Below are 24832 nucleotides of genomic sequence, written 5' to 3' on the forward strand. Positions count from 1 at the left end.
AAAGTAGATTTATACTCACAGACCATGATAGAGCTCTGGGGTGAACTTCCTAGAACATGAACCTTAGTTTACCAAATAAGAACATGAAAAACCCAAAGAACCGATTCACATCATCCAACAAACGCAAGATAGATACGCAAGGGCAGCAGGAATTCGCCAACATAAACCACTGTCAGACTTTGCAGTATTCATGTGTACTTAAGAAAAACATGAACTGCAGTGTCTTGAGAGGAGACAGTACTTGAAAGGAGTAAAGCATCAGGTTTAAAAATCCACCACATCCTAAACTGCACCTGGTGGGACACAGTGCTTCTGGAGCAGGGTAGGACATGTTCCCAGGGGAACAGCCACTGCTGCCGGCTTGCACAGGGTTTGGGAGCAGGGGTGAGTTAAGCCTTCAAGACACCTTGGTTTTCTGAGAGAAACCTGGTTCCCTGCAAAATTCCCACAGGGGAAAAAAAGCTCTCAAGATAGACTCATGGGATGTTCAGAAACACCTGTCTCCTTTTCCAAATGCCTTCCCATATTGTCCCAACTTACATCCCAACCTCCTCCTGTGCAGGCAGACAGCTGGACTGTCACAAACGTGGCTCACACCCCCCCCACCCCCCCCCGCAGAGGACCCAGCTCCCCACTCTCTCCCTCTGATAGCCAAACGGTTTACCCAAAGAAGGCATGAGAGCATGGAGAACTTCAGCTCCTTTCTAGGCTTGGTTAGGTCCCTGCTTGGGGGGGAGCAAGGGCCAGGAGTGCCACGGCAGTTCAAGGGGCACCCACGAGGATGCTGCACTCCCCTAAAAGTCAGAGGAAGGAGCGGAAGGGACACAACAGCAGGCAGCCGTGAAGGTTGGTGGGATGAGCAGGGCAGGGGGAACCCAGCCCCACTGGGTCCCAGAGAGAGCAGGGGCACTGGGAGGGGTGCTGGCAGGGGTGCGAGGGAGCAGGGGTGCTGGGAGGGGTGCTGGGAAGGGTGCTGGGAAGGGTGCTGGGAAGGGTGCCTTTACCGCAGAAGTGGCTGCAAGAGCACTCAGGTTTCTTGAGCCCATCCATGGGAAGGAGATGTGGCTTCACCTCCCTGTGTCCATCTCCTGCCATGACACTGACCTTGCAGCTGTTTCAGGAGGCTGACAGCATTTGACCTAGGCATGTTTATCTGATGTTTCTACAGAATAATACATTTCACTAAAATCAGGCTGCAGTCTGGGCCAAAACAGGCAGGGAAGGAGGAAAGGGGGAGCTGAAAAACGTCCAAGCACTTAAACATTTTATTCTACTTTTTTTTTTTTTTTTTTAAGGCAAATCATTTTGCAAGACATTGTTTAAAAGAAGAAAAACGTTGTGTTGATAAATATTAATAGAGAAAAGGGTTAAACAGGAGGGTAAAACAGCATGAACATGAAACATCATATATGAGTTTGGGGACAGATGTTTCTCTTCAGCTCAGAACTTTCCCTAGTTTTGGTCACGGGACAGGAAAATCTATGGCAGGCTCAGTGCTCTGCGGAGGGGCAGTGGAAGGGAGACCCTCACCAGGCACTGTTACAGAAAGGAATGAAGCAACTGAAAAAGTTACAGTGATGTCGTCTGGGTGGAAAGTGCCAGCTGCAAGAGAGGGATAACTCACCCAGAGAAATCAGGGAAGCGTCACGGAGATGTCGGGGAGCATCTTCAAGCCCCGGCCTCATCTCACACCCAGCAAGCAAAAGCCGTCAGCCGCTCACCCGGGGGTGCCCAGCCTCCGTGGGTGCTCTGAGTCTCCTGCTTCGCTTTCACTTGGCGCCTTTTGCTGCCTCTGAAATTCTGGGATTTCTCTCCCTCGTGCAGAAACTGGTCCCAGTTTTTCCCCAAGCTATTTTTTTATTTTGCCCAGCTGGCATCATTACCCCGACCAGCAAATGCTGGGGATGCTGGGCTGAGGATTGCTCCTGGGAGCGGGAGAACCCCCTGAACCCCCTTCCCCTCCGGCGCCTTCCTCCCCCTTCACCCCCCCTGCCCCGGCTGCCCCCAGCCCCACACCCCAGCGGCCGGTCCCCCGGGCTCTGGCTGCCCGCCGCACCCGGACCGGAGCCGGCAAAGCGCCGGTACGAGCCCGCCGGGGGGGGAGCCGGCCAGCCTCGCTGCCGGGGCTTCACGGCAAAGCAGGACCCTGCGAGGCCGGGCAGGGGGCGGCTGGCCCCCGGGGGACACACGCGTGGGTGCCCCCGCCGCCGCGCCGGAAGGGGGACGCAGGGTTCGGCGGCGGCGGGGTCGGGGCCTCGCTCGCTCGTGCCGCCAGGCGGCGCTGTGGGACCGCGCTCCACCGCCCGCCCCGCCCCGCCGGAACATCCCCCGGGCCCCGGCGGCACGGCTCCCCCCGGCTGCCAGCTCGGAGAGAGGGGCCGGGGCCGGGGCCGGGGGTCTCACCCACGCCCCTGGCAGCTCTGGGCTCCTGCTGCTTGCGGAGCATCTCCCGAGCCCTCCTCCGGGCGCCCCGAGGCCCGGCCCCGCCTGCGCCCACCCCCGCCGCCCCCGGAGCCCTCAGCCCCGTCAGCCCCTGCCGCAGGGCGGTCCGGGGGGGCGCGGGGGGAGCAAGGCCAGGTCCCGGGGGCACCCCCAGCCCCGGCCCCGGCTGCCCTCCCCGGCTCCTCCCGCTCCGGGCTGCCCCGAAGCACCTGCCTGTTCCCGCCTGGGGACGGGGGCTGCAGCGGGGCGGGGGTCCGGCTCTGCGGGGGGGGGTCGGGGCTCAGCGCTGCCTCCGCAGCGTTGCCTTCTGCCCCCCGTCCCCGGAGGGTAGCAGCGGCCTGGCCGCGCCCCAGGGCCGGGCTACAGCCCCCGCCGCGGGGGTCCCAGCGGGCAGGGACCCCCCGCAGCCAGGCAGAGAGCAGCTGGGCAGGGACCCCCCAGGCAAACAGCTGATCTGCCTTCCAGTGACCCCCCGCCCCCCACGGGAGCGAGCTCCCAGCCCAGCCCGGTGCCGCACGGGATTACCGACCGCGGAGCCAGGCACGGTAACCCCGACCCTGCCTCATCCTCCGCTTCAGGGGGGCTCCAAACCCCAGCAGAAACGAGCTCTGTTAAAATGAGCTGTTCGGGGGCCCCCTGCCCTGGGGTGGCTGCCGGGGCCACGGCAGCTCCAGGCTGATCAGTCCCCCAGGAGAAGTTTCCAGCCACAGAAGCAGCTCTGAATTATGAATGAATTTGCTTTGTCAGAGGCAGGGCTCTGCTCAGGGGTTAGGTCTCAGCCGTGTGCTGGGGACACTTATCGGTAACAAAGCCCCCGGCACACACGTACCCCGGGATGGATCCCGGGCCGTTGCCTCAATAACACGATTAGCTGCCATAATGCAATCAAAGCGGGGAGCGGTGCTGGGATGAAATGTAATCAGAGGGGAGTGGTGCTGGGATGTGTGGGGAGGCAGTGTGCCCGGCGGTGATTCCTGGGCAGCACAGCTGGCTGCATCGGCATCGCCCCCCAGCCTGGTCCCCAGCCTGTCTCATGGGCCGACGCAAATTGCAGCAATGTGGCCGCAGGGACTGTGCTGGGGCCACCAGTGTTAGACCTGGGGAGGCACTGCCCGTGCCCGACCCCGCCGGGGGCAGAGCAGGGGAGGCAGGGCCCGCCTGGTCCTGTACCTTGGCTCTGCAGCGAGGCACGCACTGCGAGGTGACTCGCAGTTTTATGGCCGGGGAAGCATTCCTGTCCGCTGGGAACCCACCACCAGTGAGCAGGAGGTCCTGGGGATGCAGGTGGCTGTGCAAGGGAGTCCCAAACATGCCACCTCATCTGTGGCCTTCAGAAAGTGCCCTGCCGCCCACCGTCCCCTGCTCAAGATGGCACTTAAGGAGCCAGTTTCTCACCTGGATGTCCAGGCATCCCATAGCTCCCCTTGGCTGACCAGCTCTGCCTGTTCCCCCCAGCCACCCACCCACTCATCCTGCACCTGCGCCAGCACAACGGGGGTAAAGGACCAGCCTGAGTCCCCGCTGCTCACAGGGGAGTGTTCGCTCTAGCATCACCCGGGTGATGCTGGACGAGTTTTTGGTTTTCGCCCTTTTTGCTGTTTCCTTATCCAAAAGCAATGCGGTGGGCACGCAGCACCATCAGCGGTGCTGGAGAGCCTGGGAGCTGTGACGTGGGCCAGTGCCTGTGGCTCTGCTCCTCGCGCCCCAGGCTGCCCGGATAAACCTCACGGAGCTCCGGCCTGACCCCCCACAGCAGGGCAGTGCCTGGGGCTGGGGGGTCTCCTCCCCCCTGGGGGAGCACAGGGGGCTGGCACAGACCAGGGGGTGCCCGAAATCCCTGGAGGGATGTCACCGAGGCTCCTTGCTCCGGTGGGTGCTGCTGGGGCAGAGCAGGGTGCTGGCTGGGCACCACCAGGGTGGCCAGCTGGCAAAGGGGGCACCCGGGGCGGTGGGAGACGGGATGCAAAGGGTGGGCATGGCACAGCGGACACTGCTGTGGGGCTGAGCTATCGGTACCGTCTGCGGGGGAGGAGAGGGAGCTGCCGGCAGTCCTTGGCTGCATAAGTGGGAGAGTCTTTCAGAGAAAAGAGGTATTTTAGGAAGTCCTCCCCAGCAGGCTTTACTAAGGGCAGCTGCCTGAGAGCCTCCATGACCCCACCACTCCTGCTCGCTTGCCCCCTCACCTCATGATTACAAAGAACCCTTCTTAAATAACAGTCAATATTGTCACACTGCTCGCCCAAGAGAACAAATATCTGGGGACACCTTGCCCTTCCCGTGGGGAGCACGCCTGCAGCAGCAAACCCCCAGGCTCGGGGGGTCAGCAGGAGCCCCCGGCTGTGCCTTTGAGAGGCCAACCCAAGAGCCACTGTACATCAGCACAACACTCCTGGGAGGAAATTAGTAACCCTAAAGGGGAACAAAATTCCTGCAACTAGAAACTTTTAACCTAAAAAAATGACTTCCCAGCACTGGAGGAGCCTCTGAAGCCATACTGAGGTTTCACCAGGGGTATCACCACGTGCAGCCGCCTAATCCCAGGAGATGCACTGATGGCATGTGCCAGCAGCAGGGCTGTGCCACCGGCCACTGGGCAGACAGCCTGGCCCCGTCCTGCCAGGGTAGATGCTGTTACCCTGGAAAAGGTTACACTGATGAATCTTTGGGGGGGAAAACGTTTTCTGTAGTATTTACCAGATGTTCAGAAAAAGCCTGATTTCTAGAGCAGGTGCTCTATAGTGGAAGGAGTAGCACTAGCCTCACACTTCCAACTTGAGCTCATTGCAGCGCAGGGACCAGTGCCTCTGCCTCTCCCAAGCCATTGTGGGTGCCCACGCTCACACCCCCCAGCCCGGTGAGGCTGAACAGTGCCATAAAAATACTCGTGAACAGGACAGAAACTCCTGCCCCAAGCTCCTGCCCAGCCTTTCCACCAGCTCCTGAGCCGGGCATCCTCTGGGCATCCTGGTGGGGCTGCTCCGGATGGGCAGGGATGCCCTGCAGCTGCATGCCCCAGCACGCGTGGCCCCCGCTGCCAGCCCGGGCCAACCCAAGCAGGTCTATTGTGCCACACAGAGATGAAGAGGGGAAGAAGTGTGAGAAAACACCCTGCTTTGGCAGTTAGGGTTCTTTTTGATGCACTCTGCAGAGAAGCTTGAGGGTTTTCCAGCCTGAGCAGCGGGCGCTCTCCCGCACAGGCATGGGCTGCTCCAGAGGAAAGCCTCGGCTCTGTGGCTGCTGGTCTGCAGCGGTGGCCATGCCAGAAACGTGCTGCCATGCCAGTCCCTCGCAGGGCTCCTCTCTTTAGCACCCTCCCAGCACAGCCCGTGCAAAAGGGGGTTTGCTCCAGCTCCTGTTTTTGCAGCTGGCCCCAGTGAAGGGGTCCCACGCACACACATGGGATGCAGGCTGGAGGCTTTGCTACCCATCTCATTTTTCCTGTATAGGAGCAACCCCAATATTTTGCATGTGCATCCATCTCCCCCAGCCACTGCAGGGACAACACAGGCAACAAACCCCTCGGGGCAGCCAGGGTACCCACAGAGGACCCCCCACAAAGTGAGGTCAGACTCCCACCAGCAAGACAAGCTCCCACCCTCGCTCCTGCAAGTGTAGGGGGAGGCAAGGCTGCCATTCCCAGGCGGGTGCAGTGGCTGGAAGGAGCCTGTCACCCCGCAGGCTCCAGCCAAGCACCGTGGGTGGGAGGAAGCTTCCCAGAAGACAGAGAGCTAAATAAAGGCAAGGCCTGGAACAACCCAGGGCTGCCAGCTATTTATTCTAGCATGCCTGTACACTGCAGAGCAGGAGAAAGATATTTTAAAGCTGCTCCAAGGACGCTTGTCTATCTGCCTGGGTTTGTTGATCAAAAAATCTAATCACCAGCCCTCCCCACCAACAGCTCCAAGCCCTGCACCACCTACAGCCATGTACCTTCCCAAATGCACCCTCTCTACAGCAGCCAGCCCCTCCATCAGTACTACACTGAAGCAGATGCTTGGAGAAAAGGCTGTAGCATGTACAGTGTGGTACGAGCTTGGGGAGCATCCCCATCCTGCACTCAGTTTACTTCTGTCCAGTCCTAATGACAGATTTCTAACCATAAAAATTCTAACCATTTTTAGCATCCAGGACTTACCCTTCTCCACTCAAACTGCCATAAGCACTTACCACTCCGGGCTTACAGATCTCACCTCCTTCAAACAAAAAGCACACCCCAACTCCCTATAAAAAAAAGCAAAGACTGCAAACTTTGTTCTTGAATATGTATTTTTTACTGAAAAAATCATTCATAAATTAACAAATACAAAAATGTACAAACACATGGGTAAATAAATGTAATGACACAAAGGATTGCTTTGCTGAGAAGTGTGTGTGTGTTTTAAAACACTAGTCTTCAGTGCAAAAACGTCCCCCTGGCACCTCTTAAAAACGTAACAGTAAGCTCAAAAGCCATGATGATGGAAACTACTTTAGAGTTTAAAGCCACTTCTGATGGTGAGCGACCCGAAGTGCGTGGCTGTTGCTCAGACGGTACCTCCCTTAGAGAAGCAGAGCTTTATAGATAATTAACTGTCAATAAATAGTTTTTCAAATAAAATCCACATGGCTCATTTAAAAAAAAATTAAAAAAAAAAAGATGTCAGCATTGAACAGGACCTGCCCTCCAGCAGGGCTGACCAACGGTGTTGACATGGAAGGGGTGAGTGGCCTTGTTGAATCTCAGCTGCCAGAATATGTACAAGTTCTCCTTAATATGAGAATTTTTACACCATAACAGCACATGCGCTTGACAGTATGTTTTTAACAGTTACATTTACTATACAGGATTTGACATAGCTGATAAGATTAACAGTGCACATTTTCAGATATTCCACATCTTAAAAAGGGGGGAAGGGGGTGGAGAAAAATCAACGTGATTAGAACAAAGGAACTATGAAGAAGGATGCTGCTGGGGCAGGGGGTGGACCCTTTTGTGCCAACCATAGAGTGCATTTCTGAGCAGAGGTAACGGCTTTTTGTTCAACACAAGGTGCGATGGGTCTCAGGTACACATCAAAGGCTGAGGATCCCGACTAAGGTAGTTTAACACCTACTCACACACACATGCATGATTCCTGGGGTAGTGGACTTGGACTAGTTGAAATACATTCCTTGTTTGAAGCACCATTAAACAAAGAGATTTCTAGCAAGGTCTCAAGATGAAAGAAAAGCGGGGTAGGGCAACACGGGTTCAGCATCTGGAAAGGGTCCACGTGAATTAGACATCGAGATTCAGAAGCAAAAGTCTTTATTGCTATATGCGCCATAAAAAGCAAGTCCTCACCTCTGCCTATAAATAGCCAGGTTGAATCCCCTTGGGAAGTGAGCTTAAAGCACATGTAAGTTCAAAGACTTTAAAACCTAAGTTACAAACTTATCAGCGCTTTTCAAGGGCAGGCTTGCTGTCCTCTCATACGGGCCGATAAGATCTACACAAGAACTCGTGTTTTCTAAACTAACATTTTCTGGACACAGGTTAGGAATGCCCTGGGCAGTCACACCCACAACAGATGCATATGGGGATCATACGTCCACAGAACCAAGAAAACAATGTAAACCATGAGGAGATAAGGAAATTGAAGGCAAACAATGCAATAAAGAGAAAGTTAAAGTACATTGGAGGTTACGTACACACCATTGTTACGTAGAAATACAAATTAAAAAGCAACCCCCAATATATTTACTTTTAAGTCAGAGGTCCAGTAGAAGTGACGGTGTCAGTGCTGTGTAAAGGACCGGACCGAGGGGCAGCGGTGGGGAGAGCCCGGAGCCCAGCCTGCCCACCGCGGCTGCGGGGAAGGAGGGGGCGGCCCACGGGAGAAGGGAGCGGGCACTCCAGTTTGGGTGGCTGGATGGGGTGTCGGACCAAGCTCTCTGGTTCCTGGTCCTCATGTTTTCATGAGCTTGATACGTGCGTCCTTCATTTCTCTTGCTAACCTCCCACAACCTACCCCACCAGCTGCGCCTGCGCAAGGGCCACCAGGTGCCGACGGTGATAACCACAGGCACTGCCTGGCTCTGACAGCACCAGTGTGCTGCTGGATTTACACAGGAACAACCTCCCAAACTGTACCGTCACGTTACGGGAGTGATGGCAGGGTGCTGCTGGTGCGGGGAGGGCTCCGTGGGGGGTCAGCCGCCCCATTCCGAGGATGGCGCCCAGGGGCTGCGCTTCCCGCAGCAGCGGGGATGTGAGCTCTTGAGCAACCTGCCATGCTCATGCTTACCACCACTGGGATAGAGAGCAACAGGCAAAGGATTTTATCCCATATGGCTTCTGGATTCATTTGCACATCGTGTTGCAAGAGTGACAGAAAGGGGAGTTTTGTCATAAATATTCCCATCTCCTCACTCTCCCTGGAAAAAGCCACCCCTGTGGTTTCTGGAATGAGCAATGACATGGCTGTATTTCATCCGCTACACTGGCAAGTTTAGGGCCCTGTCCCACAAACATTTCTGCATATGCACAGCTTAAATCATGCAAGCAGTCTCACTGGCTTAAAAGGGAACACCTTGCACAAGTACAGTGATGCACACACAAGTGTTTACAGAATTCAGGACTAAAATGAGTGACTGTATGTAAACCTCTAGCTTGGATTTGAGCCATAGGAGGAAAAAAGGGGCAATTTACACAGCATATTTACACTTACACTTCTTTAAGAAGCGATTCTGTTGTATATACTTCAAGCAGGTCATTTAAAAAACTGCACAGACATAGAAGAACGGTATTAGAAGTCGCTTGATCTCCCACCAGGGCAGTTACCGACTGAATCACTCCCGACGTTCGCCATCGAGAAGCCAGAGTCCCTCAGCTGAGCTGCTTCCTGGAGGAGAAAGCACGTCCGAGGCGAGTCCCAGTGCCGAAGATTGCTGGAGGAGGAATGTGGAGTCGAGAGCAGCAGGTCAAACAGTTGTCCTGAAACCCAGAAAGCAAGTGGCAGAAAAAAGAAAGAGACTGCTGAGCTCGCTGCACAAGTATCGGGCTGGATTGGTACAGCTAGGGCAATTTGTGCGTGCACTTTCAGCCTTATTCTCCAAAATACTGTGATCCTTCATTAGACAAAGTGTTGCTTGTCCTTGATAACCCTTGGAAAAGAAAGTCTAGTGTGGTGCTTTCTTGGTGAAGGGCAGAGCAAAGTTATTTTCTCCTCTTAATATTCAGGCACCAGAGCCAGCTCCGGTGTCAGGTTAACAGTGATGTTCTTATACAAGGCGTCATACGTGACGTTTGGAAAGTAGTTCAAGTTATTGAGGCCGTCCAGGGCTTGCCTTTCTCTCGACTTCCTCAGCAAGGCATACCTGTGGAATAAGAACCAGAGGCCAGAGTCACTTCCCTGGATCCCACAGAGCCCTGCAAAGTTCTCCCAACGCTACTAAAACACCCTTAAAACAGCCAGTCCCAGCAGCAGGTACAACCCAACACACTTCTGAGCCCTTAATAAAGGGAACAATCACACTTTCTATACTGGTAAACACCACAAACTTTGAAAACTACAGTCCATCACTGGATGAAGAGTAAAATGCTCCCTGTGCCACCAGCAAGCACTCAGCTGTCAGAACAGCCTGTCACTCCTGCCCAGAGCCTGGGGGTCCCATTCCCAGGAGGTGGATGAGCATGGGGGCCTCCTGCCAAGCCCTCACCAGACAAAGCATTCCAGAGAAAACCAGTAATGGGTGATGTGGTCCTGCCCATTTTTGACAACCTAGGCCACAAACAAGAGCAGAACTGAATTGTTTTAGTCTAAGGGATGGGGGACAAGGAAGTAAAACTAGAAAAATGATGGTTTGGGGAAGGAAACTGCAGCTGGTGCATAAAAACTACCCACCTCAACCATATTTAGGGGCAAGATGATGAGATGTACAGGCTGAGGGTGAGACGGGCAAAAAACAAAATAAGCAAAAACATTTCATCAGGACATGACACTGACTTTCTGCACCACAGTGCTGGGTGCCTGGCAGCACCAGGACGAGTGGGAGCTGGGCTGAGACCTGGGGACAGAAAAAAGCACCAGGGAAGGGATGTGCCAGGAGGAAGAGGAAGATGCTGGGTGAGAGCAAAGAGGGAAGTGCTAAAGCTCGTTTCAAAGTCACAGCATCAGGACATGGGCAGGACACTTAAGTGTCTTGATGAACACTTTCCTTCTCCACAGCGAGAAGTGTTGGGTCCCCCTGCTCGGGTGGGAGAAGCAGCAGGGCTTTCAGATGGCAGCAGTTAGTACTTGCCTGTGGGTGAGTACAGAGGAGAAGGAAATTGAGGTTTCCGTGCAGGACACAAGAGGGTATCTATTGCTAAGCCTTGCCTAGGCTGGGCGTCGAGCTCCGGATGCAGCAGCAGAGGCAGGAGCACTAGCAGCACCGGCGCCAGCCTCACCAGGGCCACCACTGCCTTACCCACCACCACCCTTCACCACAGATCCCCCTCCCACAGCTCCTGCTGACATTGAACTCGGGCTCCTGGCTGGCTGGGGCCAACAGGAGACCAGGGAAGCATCAGGAACAAGAGCTCAATCCCACTGCACTGCCAGCCTTCCATGCCTCAAGGGTTTGACTAAATACGGCTTTAAGCCAAACCAACTTCTCTTTTTCAAGAGTGGAACAAGGTAAGTATCTCTTAGTGGCTGCGTTCTGCCTGAAAGAGAAATGGAAACTAGGGCTAAAGATGACAACCTCAAATGGAAACTCCCCAAAAAATGAGTCTTCTGTAAAGAGACCCACAGATAGCTGACATGGTGTCTGCAACATAAAAACCCTCCTTGCTGCCTCTTCTGCAGCAGCAGCCAGGAGCCCCTGCACAGAACAGAGCTTGCATGGTCCAGCAGCTCATCACTTGTAAGTGTTAATTCCTGCAGTTGTTTGTGAAAAAGGTATTTCTCTCATTTTTGTTGCACAGTTTTCAGAAGACTCGAGTTCCACCCAGGTCCCTAGGCAAACGCAGTCATTCAACCAGTTCTTGTACCTTCTGAAACAACCCTGGCTCCTGGACAAAGGGGTCAGAGATGTCCTGGAAAGCTCCAAGATTTCAGCTTTTTGAGAAAAAAAGACAAAACGTTCACGTAGTACGCAGGCTCCTTAGATGCAGGGGACAGTCAGTGCCCCTGATGGATGTCCGAAGTCTCGCAAGAGAGCAAACCCTGAGTTCAGGGGCTCTGTACACTCAGCCCAGTTTGGGGCCAAGAGGCAGGAACAGAAGAATGGGAAGGAGCGAGCTGCTCCGTCTCAGCACTGCAGTGGAAGTGTGCTGGAGCTGCTGCCATCTCCCTGTCTGCACACACCATCACGGGATGAAATCGGTGTCAGTGCTACCCTCCGACTCCAAACCCTGAACACCATCCACTGCTGAAGAACTCCACCGCAGGAGGACATCGCTGCTGTGACAGCAACTGCCTTTGCGGCACAAAGCCAGGGTGTTGCTACTGGACCTTGTCAGTGTTCTCAGGGACACCTGATGCTTTAGCAGCCACATACAGAGAGAGCCCCTGCTCTCTGCCTTCTGCGGGATGACCAGTTCCTCCTTCAACACTTGGGTCAGGCTCTCCTAGGAACACGTAAGCTTCTCTGACTTCTGGCATTAGCCACCCCTTTGGGAACATCCCGCTGGAGATACAGGACAGGCCCACAGCGTGCCATGCTGACAACTCCCTCTTCTGGATGGCACCCAAGCAGCTAAAGCCACAAAGTGAGGACCCCTTGTTGCAGGGATGCGGGATATAAAACACAGGGATGAAGGAATCCCGACAGTGCTCTACCTCCATCTCTCCACAGTTGGTTTCCTTCAGGAGTTGAGGCTGTTACTGCCCCCAAACAGCTGCAGGGAGCCTTGTACTTGGTAGACTCTTTGTGAAGGGCTTTGGAATTCTTAAAAAAACCCCACAAGATATTAAAATTAAACTACTTGCCTTCCCAGGAACTGGACTTCTCCCCGATGATGGTGAGGAATTGATTTGTATTTCCCTGTGTCTCCTTCTGGTCGAGTCACCGAGTAACCTGCATACTGCACCCTGCATTAGAAAGGGGAGAAATAAAGTAAAAATCCGTCGTTGCATTTGCTGTGCTGTCAGCACTTGCCAGGGCTGCACAGTCAGCGCGCTTGCGGCTCCGACAGCAGCTCTGCCTTTCCACCCAGCAGATAAGCCACACAAACCTCCTCACTCCAGCCCAGGCTCCAGGCAAGCCACACGACACTCGGCACCTCAAGGCTTCAGCTCAGCCGAGATCAGTTTGAGCTCAGCAGCGTGAGATAACCGCACACAGGGCCAACAACTCCCCCAGCCAGCACTACTCTGAGTTTCCCATCTAGTGCCTGCACGGGCTGGAGCAGCCCCTGTTCCCACCAAGCCACCGCAGCCAGGCTGGCTGGTCCCTAGCCACGGTGAAGCAGGCGCAGCAAGCCCAGCGCCGACTGCCGCGGTGACAACGCTTCGTGCCGCAGCATGTGCAAAGCCCGGCACGCAGAACCACCACCAGCAGTGAGCCCAGGGGCGCCAGCTGAGCCAAGCCCATACCTGTTCCAGAGGTCATCGTCTTCGCCGCCCCAGCCCCAGAAGGCGTTAGCGAAACCATTGATCTTCTGAAACTGCTCGACAGTCAGGCCGCTCACCCCACCGAAGAACTCCTTGTAAGGGAGCCTAAGCGGGAGAGAAGGGGTTAGGGCAGAGCCCACCAGCACTGCAGCTCTCCTGCCTGCAACGGGGAAAGCCCAAGCTGGGAGGATGCCTTCTTCTATTCCCCTCCCATGTTCACTTTGCACAAAGCCTGAGAAGCAAACTGAAATTCATCTTCCTCCTTTTTAAAAAAAAAAAAAAAATACATCTGACACTGGCTCCTTAGCTACTATGGTAGTGGGGAGGAAGAACAGTGCTTACAGATACATGTACTTATCCAGCTTGGCTGCAAAGTGCCTCGGCATCTGTCCACACCCATAATAGTTACGGTCATTTTCTGGTATGTGGTCCACATCGTGGAAGATGAGACAGTCCCAGTCCAAGTCCTTCATTGCTTCCCGAAAGCCAACATTGAAGAGCATGGCACGGTTAAAGGGGTGGTTTCCAGCCTAGGAGGGAGAAAGTTCCTTCTCAAGGGGAGTCCCGCGCAGTTCATGTCCGCGTGTACTTTCTCTGTCTTGTCTAGAAAACTGGAGGGCAACCAGCTCCCACCAAGGTACCGCAAAAGGAAACGATGTATTGGGACAGACTGGTGAGATCAACCAAGACTTAAATATTCACTTTACTGTGCAGGAGCAAAAATAAAGATGCTAAAGTCTTATTTACTCAGACACTTGGAAAAAAAAAACCCCACCCCACTACCCAGTTTTCATCAATTTTTTTAAGATAGAGCTAAATATGAAAGTACATTTACTGAGTGGATGAAGCCATGTGTATACCAAATGAGAATCTTAGGTTTAACATTTATAAAAGTCTTCTAGATACTGCCCAGACAAGAAATGTCTGACTCTGGTCAGGCCACCCTGTGCCTAGGGGATGCTCCCCAGAACAGATGTACAAACCCACAAAAATAACGCAGCATTAGTTAAACTACAAATACTAGGTTCAAAGTTGTCTTTTTTTTTTTTTTTTTTTTAGAAATACCTCCTCCACTACAGGACTTAAAAAAACGCAACCACACCACCCTGAATCTACTTCATTTTCAGATAAAACCAGTGATTTTTGGGCACCCCTCTTAGCTGTGCCACTTCTAGGCAGAATGGGACAACTTACACATTGCAACATGAACCCTAAACCTGCCACAGGTCAAATGATGTGATCTGGCAGGTAAGCTCCTTGGGACATGGCACAGAGCTACACTTGCAGCTTTAGCAGATGCATTTTTAGCGCAGCACATCCATGCCCCAGTGGCTGCTGCCCAGACCACCCCAGGGCTCACTCACTTGTTCCACAACGTAGAAGGCGAACTGTAAACGTTGTCGCTGCAGCATGGGAATAAGGTGTCTGAAGAGGACAGGAAGATGCTCGTATCGATTGCGGAATGGGATCAGGATTGCCACCTGATGGGGAGAGGACACAGCTCTTACTGTACTGCACCAGTGGCTCCTGCTGCTGACTGACCCCTGGGCTGGGGAGCGGGGCCAGCTGGTATGGTGTTGTCGGAGGAGCAGCACTAAACATGGTGTCTCAGCTCTCCCAAGTAGGGCTGAGCAGCCTGAAACCCATCCAACCCCCACAACATGGATTTGTTATTCACCTCTTGGGGAATTGTTGCTTTGGGGAAATTCCATGTGACCTTGACTGGGAGGGAGACCCGCTGCCCACCCCACTGCCTCTGCCCGGTGCCAGGCACAGCAGGAGCGGGGCCAGGTCCTGCTATCATGCTGGCCTAAAGCCACCGCCCGCTGGAAACAGGAGTCCCAGCACTGCCACCTTGCCTCTCTACATCAAATCCTACCCCGGACAGGCCAGCAGGGAAGCAGGCAGGCAAGCTTGCTGCCCGACCCCTCAGCAGTCCGTGCAGAAATCCAGAGCTGACTCACGCAGCACTAAAGCAGCCTCTGAGCTCAGCATTTCTTCCTCAGGCACTGCAGCCCCACACTTCAGATCCTTATATTCATTACTCTGAAGCTGTAGCACATGAGAGACATTCCTGTCTTCCCAGCACCCCCCTGGGACCCTCCACACCCCCCGTGCTCAGCAGGGACATGGGGCTGCCCAGCACCCCAGTTACCTTCCAGCGAGGCAGGCAGTCGCTCGGCTTCCAGTGGCCTCCCAGCTTGATAGAAGGGTCTTTTGAGAAGAACTGGTGGATATCCTCCATCGTGATCTCGCTCATATTTACATCAATGAGGCCCTCTGCAGAGACAGCAGGGAGAAGCAGGAGGGGGTCAGGAACTGCTGTGGTCCTGAGGTGGCTCAGTGCCTGCTCAGGGCAGCACTTCGCTGCATCCCTGCCCTCTATCCCCGGCACTGAATGCAGGCAGCCTCTTCTTTTCCCCAAGCACCAACAAAAATGATTAGGAAATGCTGCTGGCACGACTTGTAACACCTCCATCTCCTCGGCAGCTGGGCTGTTTAGCCTTTGTGGCCGATGGATGCGCTCCATTAGAGACCCACACTGGCCATGGCACCCCTCTACTCCTCCATACAGGTTTCCAGCAGATGCAACACCCCTCACGTCGGCAGAGAGCAGTCTCCCCCTTTCAGGAAAAATTTACCTGCAAAAGCCCAGTTTTCCACTGCAATATCACTTTGCTGGAAGCATTTCTCCTGGCTGTGGCTCCCTTCTGGGGGTCCACCACCAGCCTGTCTCCTGCACCAGTCCCTGCCCAGCTGTACCGGGCACAGCTCAGGCTGGGACCAGTAGCACTGCCACAGGGCAAAGGAGCCACCCCGCTGCCGCTGCCCCTGGAAAAGAGCTGGCCGAGCCTTTTCACCAGCTCCCAGCACACAATCCCTCTTTTGTTTGCGTCTGCCAAGCAATGGGTTCCTGCTTCGGCGGGGAGACGTGCCTCCGACATAGCAGGGATTAATTTGTGTGAGTGGGTAAACAATGATTTCCCAGGAGGGGACCAGGCTCCAAACAGCGCTCCCATTCACCCCCAGGTACCCGGCAGGGAAAGGTGCAACGTTGGCGAGCCAGGGAACGCCACGATGTGCCCTCCAAAGCCACAGGGAACAGGACAAGGGCACAGGGCTGTCAGGATGCTACTCACTCATAGAAGGGAGCCTCTCAGGGCAGGTGAGGTTGGGGAAGTAGGTAAAGTCTTCAGGAAGAAATGTTGTGGCTTGCAGAAAGGTGTCGTTGTGGTTCAGATCAAGAGGATAATCTGAGGAATGAGAAAAAAGAAAAAAAAAAAGAGTGCACACTTGAGCTGCAGGTCTTTTTTATTTTCAGCCACCTCCCTGTGCCACTGTGAGCAGACTCCAAAGCCACCCATGGCTAAGGATGTCCCCAATGGCATGTGAGTGTCCCCCCACAACACCAGCTCTAGACTTGCAGCCCAGCTATGGGCTCATCCCCACCCTGGGTCTGGTGGCTGCAGAAGCCCCTGTGGCCTTACACAATGCCACACCAAAGAAACCTTCACATTTTCTGGCCAGAGGAAGAATTTTGAGTGTCACCTTTAGGTACCACAAACAGCTCAAAGTGAAGGAGCACATGGCACTTGGAAGAAGGACCACGGCACAGCAGGAGGAGACTTGCCCCTCCAGCGGGTCCTTTCCCAACAGGCTCGGAGAGGGAAGTCCCCAGGCAGGTCCTGATGCCAGCAAGGACTGTCAGTGCAGCAGTCTGCGCAGGAAAATCCTGCCTTGCATCCTCCTCAAAGGATCAATAAAAATGATCACGTTACACCTGGCCTTTCCTCTGCTTTACACCGTGCAAAAGCAGAGGAGCCCCCGTGCCCCAACAGCTGCGGCAGTGCCCAGCACAGCACATTTTTCAAGCCCCCCCCAACCCCCTGCATCCTTGTACCTCCCAGGCAAACTCCCTCCAGCCTGCTACACCTGGAGATGTTTTAAGAAGGTTTTTACATAACCATGAACTTCTGCTTTCTACAGCAAAGTCACCAGCTTTGCATAAGGCTTCTTTAGCCAAGCATAACCTTCATTTTAGGCACTAGAAAAAGTTCCCTGTCTGTGGTAAAGCATCAGCTGTTACAGGAGGATGTACTTTCTCTGATCTGATGTTGGCCTTTTGGTCCCACAGCACCAACCTGACACCTCACAGTGGTCCTGGAAAGCAGCCATTTAGTGCTGAGCCACCCAGTCCCATCACAGGCAGCCCTCGGACCTACCAGGACAAGGTGGTCTCATCCTTTCTAGTTGCCTTCCCATGCAGAGGCATCTGCAGAAGCACGCCTTGGGGCTGACATTCACCATGCCGATTCAGAGCAAGAGCAGCCCTGGTTTCTCATGAGCACAGTACAAACCAGCTGGTGTTCAGGCACCCAGAGACAAAAAGGAGGTCTAGGATCCCTCCTGCCACCCCCCCCGAGAGCTGTCCAAGCAGCTCTGCTAAGCCTTGGACACAAGGGTTGGCAAGTGATCCATCAGCAAACTTGATGTTACAGTAGGGAGCCAGATTTTTAAGTTATTTGACTGAACCCAGTGTGAGATTCACACATTTTTTTAAACCAGCAGCTATAACCTTTCAAATTAAGCATACATTTAGTATCAAGAACATACTGATAGCAAAAGGGCTTCACACATTTTATCCTGAGAGCAATTTAATAAACCTAGAATTACAGTGTAGTGAAGTAAATGAATCTGCTAAGATTAAGAGTTAAGAATGTAAGTCATATTTAAGGATAGGGACATTTAAGTAATTGCTTAAGCACAGTATATTCTCTGCAGCAGAAAGGCTGCATCTAATAACCACATTCATGATGTATCTGGGAAAAATAATCTAGTGACAAGTTAATCTTTTTAAAGCAAAGCAGGGAAGGTTGTCTTTACCTGCAAGGTCAAAATCTTTCATTTCAATTAACTGGGGCAAGTAATTGCTGGACTGATATTTCAGCTTGCTTTATTGTGCTAGTATCTACCATCACAACATGAATACTGTTTATCCACGCAAAGAAGTGGCACCCAAACTCTCTCAGACTCAAGATGGACTTGTAAACAGAACCTAAGAGCTTTCCAAGTATGATAGATACTGTTTTGAATGCTTGATGCTGTTCTAAATTTTAATAACCAAATTCCCATTAGACTCCTATCACCAAAGTACACTCTCAATATTTGGTCCAGCTGACAACACATGGTGAAGCTCAGCTCCCTTCTTTCGCATAAAGGGCCACCTTCTTTGCTTGCAGAAGCACAGAAGGGACCCTTTTTGACTTACCGAACAGGAAACCTATTATTGCATCTATTAGCAAATGCAGAAAAAGATAAATTACTTCCCCATTTTAACACAAGAGGAAAACAGCTAAGGGCAAAGAGTAAGTGCAGCTGGATGGGGACAAGCACACTGTGCTCGCAGCAGACCACTCTGTGCTTGGGCACCTCGTCATTCAGGGTGGGACATCGCATCTTTAAGGAATCTGCCCCAAAATTAAAGCCCCAGGAGGACACAAACATGAGGCAGCACTGCACAAAGAACTGCTCCCCCCTGCCCAGCCCCTTGCTGGAACACAAATGATGTGCGGGAGAGGTTGCAGCTCAGAAAGCATCGGCAGCCTCCTACCTCCCAGTGCTCCCATGCAGCTGGAGCAGGGACAACCAGAGAGGGGTCACAGGGTCTTCTACTGCCCAAACTGGTTTGTGACCTGTGGAGCTCACACCCAGAAGCAGCATCCCCGACCCTGCTCCACATGCCTCGCCCAGCAAAAGGGGAGGGAGTGCAGGGATGGGGAGGGGGCACAGGGAGAGATGTGACATCCACTGCTGCCTGCAGGGCAGGGTGGAGGCAGGAGAGCCTGGGGAGCTGCTGAGATGGCCAAGGCCTTTGCTGGGTCCATCCCCACCACCGCACCAGGTGGGCTCGCTCTCCTGGCCGTCACTGTCACGCTGCCCGCAGCGGCGTGGGGAGGATGCGCTAACCAGGCAGTGCTGCCCACCCAGATCCCACCGAGGCACCCAAACCTAGAGTCAGGGAGGCAAGATACTGATCCCAGTGTTAACATAATCCTTGTGGCCACAGTGCCACGTGCCTTCCAGATGTCACCACCATCCGTCATGCATGTGCTCTGACCTGCCTGCCAGGGAAGGCCGCCCCAGAATGGTGCGCAGCACTTGTGTACGTTAAACTCTCCTTGCAGCCGGAACTCTCAGGGCAGGAGGGGCATCTGCCCGTGCCTGCAGATCTGGGACAGATGTGAGGTCCAAGCAAGGACAGTTATTTCATTAATGGCACCACCAGTATTGCTGCGCTAATGTGGTAACCATCCCCCTGCCTGCTGCAGGCAGCAGGAGCACACAGCAGGCTTCTGCAGGGCTCTGAGCCCTGAGGGCCAGGACAGCAGCAGGGCTGAGGCTCTCATCACCACAAGCAGCAGTGGGAGCACCAAACCCTCCTCCCCTCAGGGGATCAGTCACTTCCTCACCCTGCGTCTGCTCTGCTCCATGTTTCCAGCCTCAAAAATAGCCCATGGTGGCAGCCCCGGCTGCCTTCGGAGGAGTCCCAGCATGTCAATCCCTTGCACAAGTTCGTAATTCCACCACCACCACCACACCACCCCCCATCCCCAGCCAGAGTACAGCTAAACTGTCAGCCACCCCGCTCAGCTCCCCAGCAGGCTGACCAGCAAGGACACTGCTTCTATTTCTTGTTAATAAGAAAATAATCTTGCCCCGTGAAACCCTGCCAGCCCCTGCCACTGAGCCCTCGCAGCAGAGGAGCTGAGCTCAGCTCCCTGGCACTGCTGCAGCCTGATGCCAGCCCCACCAGCATGGGGCACTGGTGACATGTCAGCAGGGGAGGTACCCGCTTGGTGTCACAGCAGCCCAAAGGCGATGATGCCTCACCCTGCCTTACACACAGCCAATGTGCATTTATGCTTCGCTGTACCAGATTTACACCAAAACTCATAACCCTGTTATCAGCTTTATATTACAGACGATGAGCAGCCTGGGAGTGGGAGCCTGCGACTCTGCTCGCTGCATTCTGCCCAAAGTTCAATATATTATTTGTGGCAGGTCTCCAGCCAAGTCATCTCTGCTCATCCTTGCATGGGAAGAGTGAAGCTTATGAGCACAGGCTCCTCCACGTGCACGGAGCCGGGGATCTGCATGCGCTTGTGCCTGGGAAGTTATTTTTTACATATGAAACCTGATCCTTGCACTGAATTCCCAATGTTTACCTTCAGACTGGTTGAAGCTAACAAGCTGAATTCCTGGAAAGCAAAGAGGTTCTCAGCTCCACATTCCATCATTTGAGACCTTTCAAGATTTTTCACCCGTTACACAAGTCAGAAGCATTTTTATGTTTTATAAAGAAATTAATATTTTTTTTATATAGTGCATATATATACATATTCATTCTTTATATCATATGTATTTTATGTTACATAAAATATTCTTACATATAAAATAAAAAAAATAAACCAATTAAAGTTCCCACCCTGCATTTACCAGCATGCATTAATTCTTTCAAGCAGAGTTGACCTGAACCACTCTTATTTCCAATGGAAACAGAATCTTTGATCAAAATGACAATTACTCAAGAAGTACCTGAGTCATTCACACTGCTGTTCCTCTTGGCATAGGCACTGCGGACCACCTGCTCGTACACCTGAGCTCCTATTGTTCTCATGTTTTCACGAATCATGATGCCTTGGGCTTGCATCATGAAGAGGTAGGTGTTCACTGCAAGGAAGAAGAAAAAAAAAAAAAAGGAATATTTCCACAAGCATCAGCTTTTATAGGAAAGAGAAATAGGAGTCTTTTGGAACCATTCCCAGCCTTCTGCTTGGTTTCAGCTCCCTCCTGCCAGGAGGACCCCCAGGTCGCACGTGCCTCGGTTGCCTGACGGGAGCTGGGAAGGGCACGGAGTCGGAAAGCAGAGGCGTAGGGCATGTCTGGAAACCCAGCTGATTAATAAGGGGAACGTCCCCAGCTAGACCTGACAACACAAGCTGAATGCTGTGTTACAGTCTAAGACCAGTACCTTTTGCTGCCCAAGTAGGGAAGTTTAATTAGGAAATATCATTATAACAGGAAACCAAGCTGCACGCCTGGAGAAGGGCAGTTGTTCCTAGACTGCAACACCAAGGGTTGACACTTGCTTGGCAAGGGTGCCTCAACGGGCACCACAAAAAACATCCCACTGCCAGTCTCTGAGCCCACCAGCAATCTGGAAGTCCCAGAGCAGGCAGCATTTTGCAGCACAAGCCCCCTGGGTCCCTGGGACCAGCCCACCCCCCACCCCACCCCACCCCACCCCCCACCCCCAAAGCCAGCTTTCTTCCCCCATTCCTTTCCCTCTGACCCTGTGCCCTGGCACAGCTCAGACTGAGCCTACTTAGGTTTCAGTTTAAGCTGACACCCGGCGCTGGCAGACACGGGTCCCAGAGCAAATGGCAGCAAGCACAGCCCTGCACCCCCAGCAGCACTCGTGGGGACGCAGGACAGCCACCATGCATGCCCCAGCACCCCTCACCAGCATCGCAGTGCCAGCCACGCGCCCCTCGCAGTGAAGTTTTAGGCTTAAGAATGAAGGGAAGAAAAAAAAAAAATAATCTTGATTTCAAAACCGGGAGGAGGGGAGATCTAACAGTTCTGTATTAATATTCAAAAAACCAGGTCAGAAGATGCTCCAGGAGGGATGAAAAGGGCAGCAGGCCAAGGGAAGACCAGGGACCCCGCACAGAGGAGGGCAGTAACCGATGAAACGTCATCACGGAACATCCATAACGAACAGGTCATTTCCACAGCAGGCATATCACAAGCTGTAATAGCCTGAAACCAGAGGCTGCCGGTGCCAGGAAGGTACAGTCACTGCTGGAGTCACGAGGAGCACAGATTAGATAGGGCAGCCCAGAGATGGCACCACTATCAGAGAGTGAGGTCCCCCCAACACACAGCCAGACGCACGCCCCCCAGCCTCCCTGCCCTGCTTTCCCCTTTTACACCCACAGACTGAGTCAGCCTCCAGAAAGGCTGCTCAGATGCATTTCCCAATCCCAACCAGACTTTGTTTTCACACAGCTAAGTAAATATTTTAAAGGGCAACAGAGCCCCACGCCATGCCCAGAGCCCCCACAGGTGCTGCCCGTGCCCAGCCTGCCTCCGAGCCATGGGCAATCATCAGATTTTCAGCAAAAAGAGGGTCAGCTGCATTAAGTCCTTGGCAACTAAATGGCTTTGAAATGCAATTTTAAATGCCCATTCCCATCCCCTCCCTCCCCACAGGGTACCCTTCGTGGTGGAGCCAGTGATGGCACCCTGAGCCAGTGGTTACAGCAGCTGCAAGCAGGAGCTGCCTCAGCCAAAGCTGCACCCACCCAAACCCTCTTTGCTCACCCGCCGTCGGGGTCCATTAGTGACAGCTACAAAATAAACATGTGCTCTGGTGCAGCTCCTTGGCAAGGCACTCCTGTTGCAATGACAGCGAGGCAGCAAGGGCTGCTCCCACTCAGAAAGATGGGGAATCTGCTCTGCCAGATCCCCAGGGGACAAGGCTGAATGAAAAGCTGGCATTTTGATGTGGCACTACTGGCCAGAAAAGAATGTAGCTGGAATTCCCATGCAAAGCCTTACACCCAGCCCTAAAACCTTCATATGCTCACACTTGGACTCGTGTCCTGCTCAGAGCTCAGCATGAAACTGCGTCGCCTCCCAGCATCAGTGATTCAGCCCCAGCATCCCTCCCCACCACAGCCCCAGCATCGCCAGGCAGCTGCCAACCAGGATTTACGGAAATGAGGCGTTCCTGGAGGAAGAATAAAAATTCACAGAAATGGGCTTGTTCAGGGAGGGGGGCAGGGGGGCTAGTGGTGAACAAGCGAGCGACACAGCCAGGCTGGCATGGCCTTGGGGTCGAGGGCAGGATGCACAGGGCAGCCCTCCCAGATGACCACAACAGGACACAGAAGCTGGGCAGTCTCTCCTCTAGCTCAGCAGCCCAAGTCGCAGCTCTGCCTCGGTTGCAAAGGTGACATATTAAGGGCTGATGCTTGGGGCATACAGCTCCTCAGGACACATTTACAACGTCCTGCCCCACTGAGAGCACCCACCCCAAGCTGCGGGCAGACACTGCGAGGCTCTGCAGGGAGGCAGCACAAACCCAACACCGCGGGACAGGAGCGGCATCCTCCAAAGCCGAGGAGCACAGCAGAGTGTGGGCTCCTAAGGGAGAGCGGCACAGCCTCACCTCTGCCATCAGCGAGGGTTAGCGACTGCCCAGCTCCCTTCCCAAAAACCTGGAAGGCTAACCAAGAGCCGGTGCACGGAGCAATGGGTAGCTGAAGCCACCCGAGTGGAGTCGCAATGCTTATCAGGACCAGGCTGCTGATAAGGAAAGAGGGGGCAGCAAGCCTTCACCTCCCAGCTCACATGGAGTTTGAGTCAGTGGCAAGGTGTAACTTGCTGATGCTGAACAAGTAATTTAGCTTTTACTTCATTACGCCTTCCATTTATTGGATAAAGCAGAACCAGGTTTGGTGAAGCATGAAAGAACAGGAGAGACTCAAACCGGCATCCAATCCCTGCTTCATTTAAGGACGAGGGAGGTTTGCTGGGCGCAGTGAAAGCGCCATTTGTTCCCCGCTGCCTCGGCGGGCAGACGGAGCAGGGCTCACCACAGCCACATGACACGGCTTGCTGGTCCACGGACTTGCAGTGGGAATCCTGAACAGACTGTCACAGCAGCCACCATCCCAGGGGAGCACGAGCACAAACAACGCCAGCTTTGTTTAAGGCAGCAGTTGTCTTTTCACATATTAACCCCTTTACTCAGATGACTCAGGAGATACCTGGCCACAGACAAGCCGTGCCACCAACACGCCACACCCCCAACACCAAGATCCCCCCTGCCCCAGCCATATGACCCCAGCCCAGGGGTGAGAGTCCCTTCTCCTGCCCCCAAAATGACCCCCACCATGAGATAAGCTTCACAAACCCCATGCTTATCCAGAACACGCAATCCATTCAGGTCAGAAAATCAGATTTAAAACTCATGATTGAAAACATTTCACTCCACGTACCCACACGGGGCTTAAATTAGCCCCACAGGGCTGCGGTGGCCAGGGCTGGGTCTGGACAGACATTTGGGAATCACTGCACCGAACTCATACCTCAACTCCTCCGTTTACTTTGCTTCTGATGAGCAAATCGGCCACGTTTTAAATTTATTAAGCCTGACCTGGCTGACCCGACATCGCTCCAGTGCCAGAGCCCCCACCAGGGAGGAAGGACATGCCGAGCATCGGGCATCCCCTCTGCCAGGGGAGGAACATGCACACACACCCCCACGGTGCGCTCGGTCTGAACCAGGGTTCAGCCAGAAAGTAATTCTCCGTGTTGTGAGATATTGCTAACCTAATCACATAGGATGATCTTGAAAATTACATTGGCCTTCTGCCTTTATTCCATTTGAGCATGCAGCACTTCAGACCACATACACGCAGCAGTAACAGCCTGGCCACGGCCACAGAGCAGCAGGACAAGGACAGGAGAGGGATTTTTAGCTGCTGTGAGTGGTTGCGGAAATGTCCCTTTTCCTACCAGTTTCCAGCAGACCCTCACTACCCACGCGTAAAACAAGCAAGCTTTAAGAGTGCATTTGCCCAAACGACTGCCTGAAAATTATTCTTGTTAGCTCGTTAAAGAACAAGTCAACCCTGCTGGGATTTAAACACGTGGAAACCATGACATCAGACCTACAGCTTGCCACCAGCTGGAGCAGAGGTCCCCGGCTGCACCCCAGGGCTGCTGCACCCCAACCCCTGCCCACAAGCAACAGGGAT

The 24832-nt window shown here is 53.6% G+C and overlaps 1 protein-coding gene across 2 annotated transcripts in view; it reads right to left on the bottom strand.

Annotated features, from left to right (window-relative positions):
• Positions 1-6690: 6690 nt before the first annotated feature.
• The window catches only part of B4GALT5 (beta-1,4-galactosyltransferase 5), a 40327-nt gene continuing 22185 nt past the window's right edge, over positions 6691-24832 (bottom strand). For both annotated transcript variants that reach the window (XM_055722461.1, XM_055722462.1), the window contains exons 2-9: positions 20598-20732; positions 16142-16255; positions 15157-15281; positions 14366-14482; positions 13344-13531; positions 12984-13106; positions 12378-12479; positions 6691-9780 (exon numbers count right to left, since the gene is read on the bottom strand). In XM_055722461.1, the coding sequence (XP_055578436.1) occupies positions 9633-9780; positions 12378-12479; positions 12984-13106; positions 13344-13531; positions 14366-14482; positions 15157-15281; positions 16142-16255; positions 20598-20732 (1052 nt within the window). In that variant the 3' untranslated portion in view covers positions 6691-9632. The remainder of the gene's footprint in view (positions 9781-12377; positions 12480-12983; positions 13107-13343; positions 13532-14365; positions 14483-15156; positions 15282-16141; positions 16256-20597; positions 20733-24832) is intronic.

The sequence above is a fragment of the Falco cherrug genome, chromosome 10, assembly GCF_023634085.1.
Source record: "Falco cherrug isolate bFalChe1 chromosome 10, bFalChe1.pri, whole genome shotgun sequence".
In the NCBI taxonomy this organism is placed as follows: Eukaryota; Metazoa; Chordata; class Aves; order Falconiformes; family Falconidae; genus Falco; species Falco cherrug.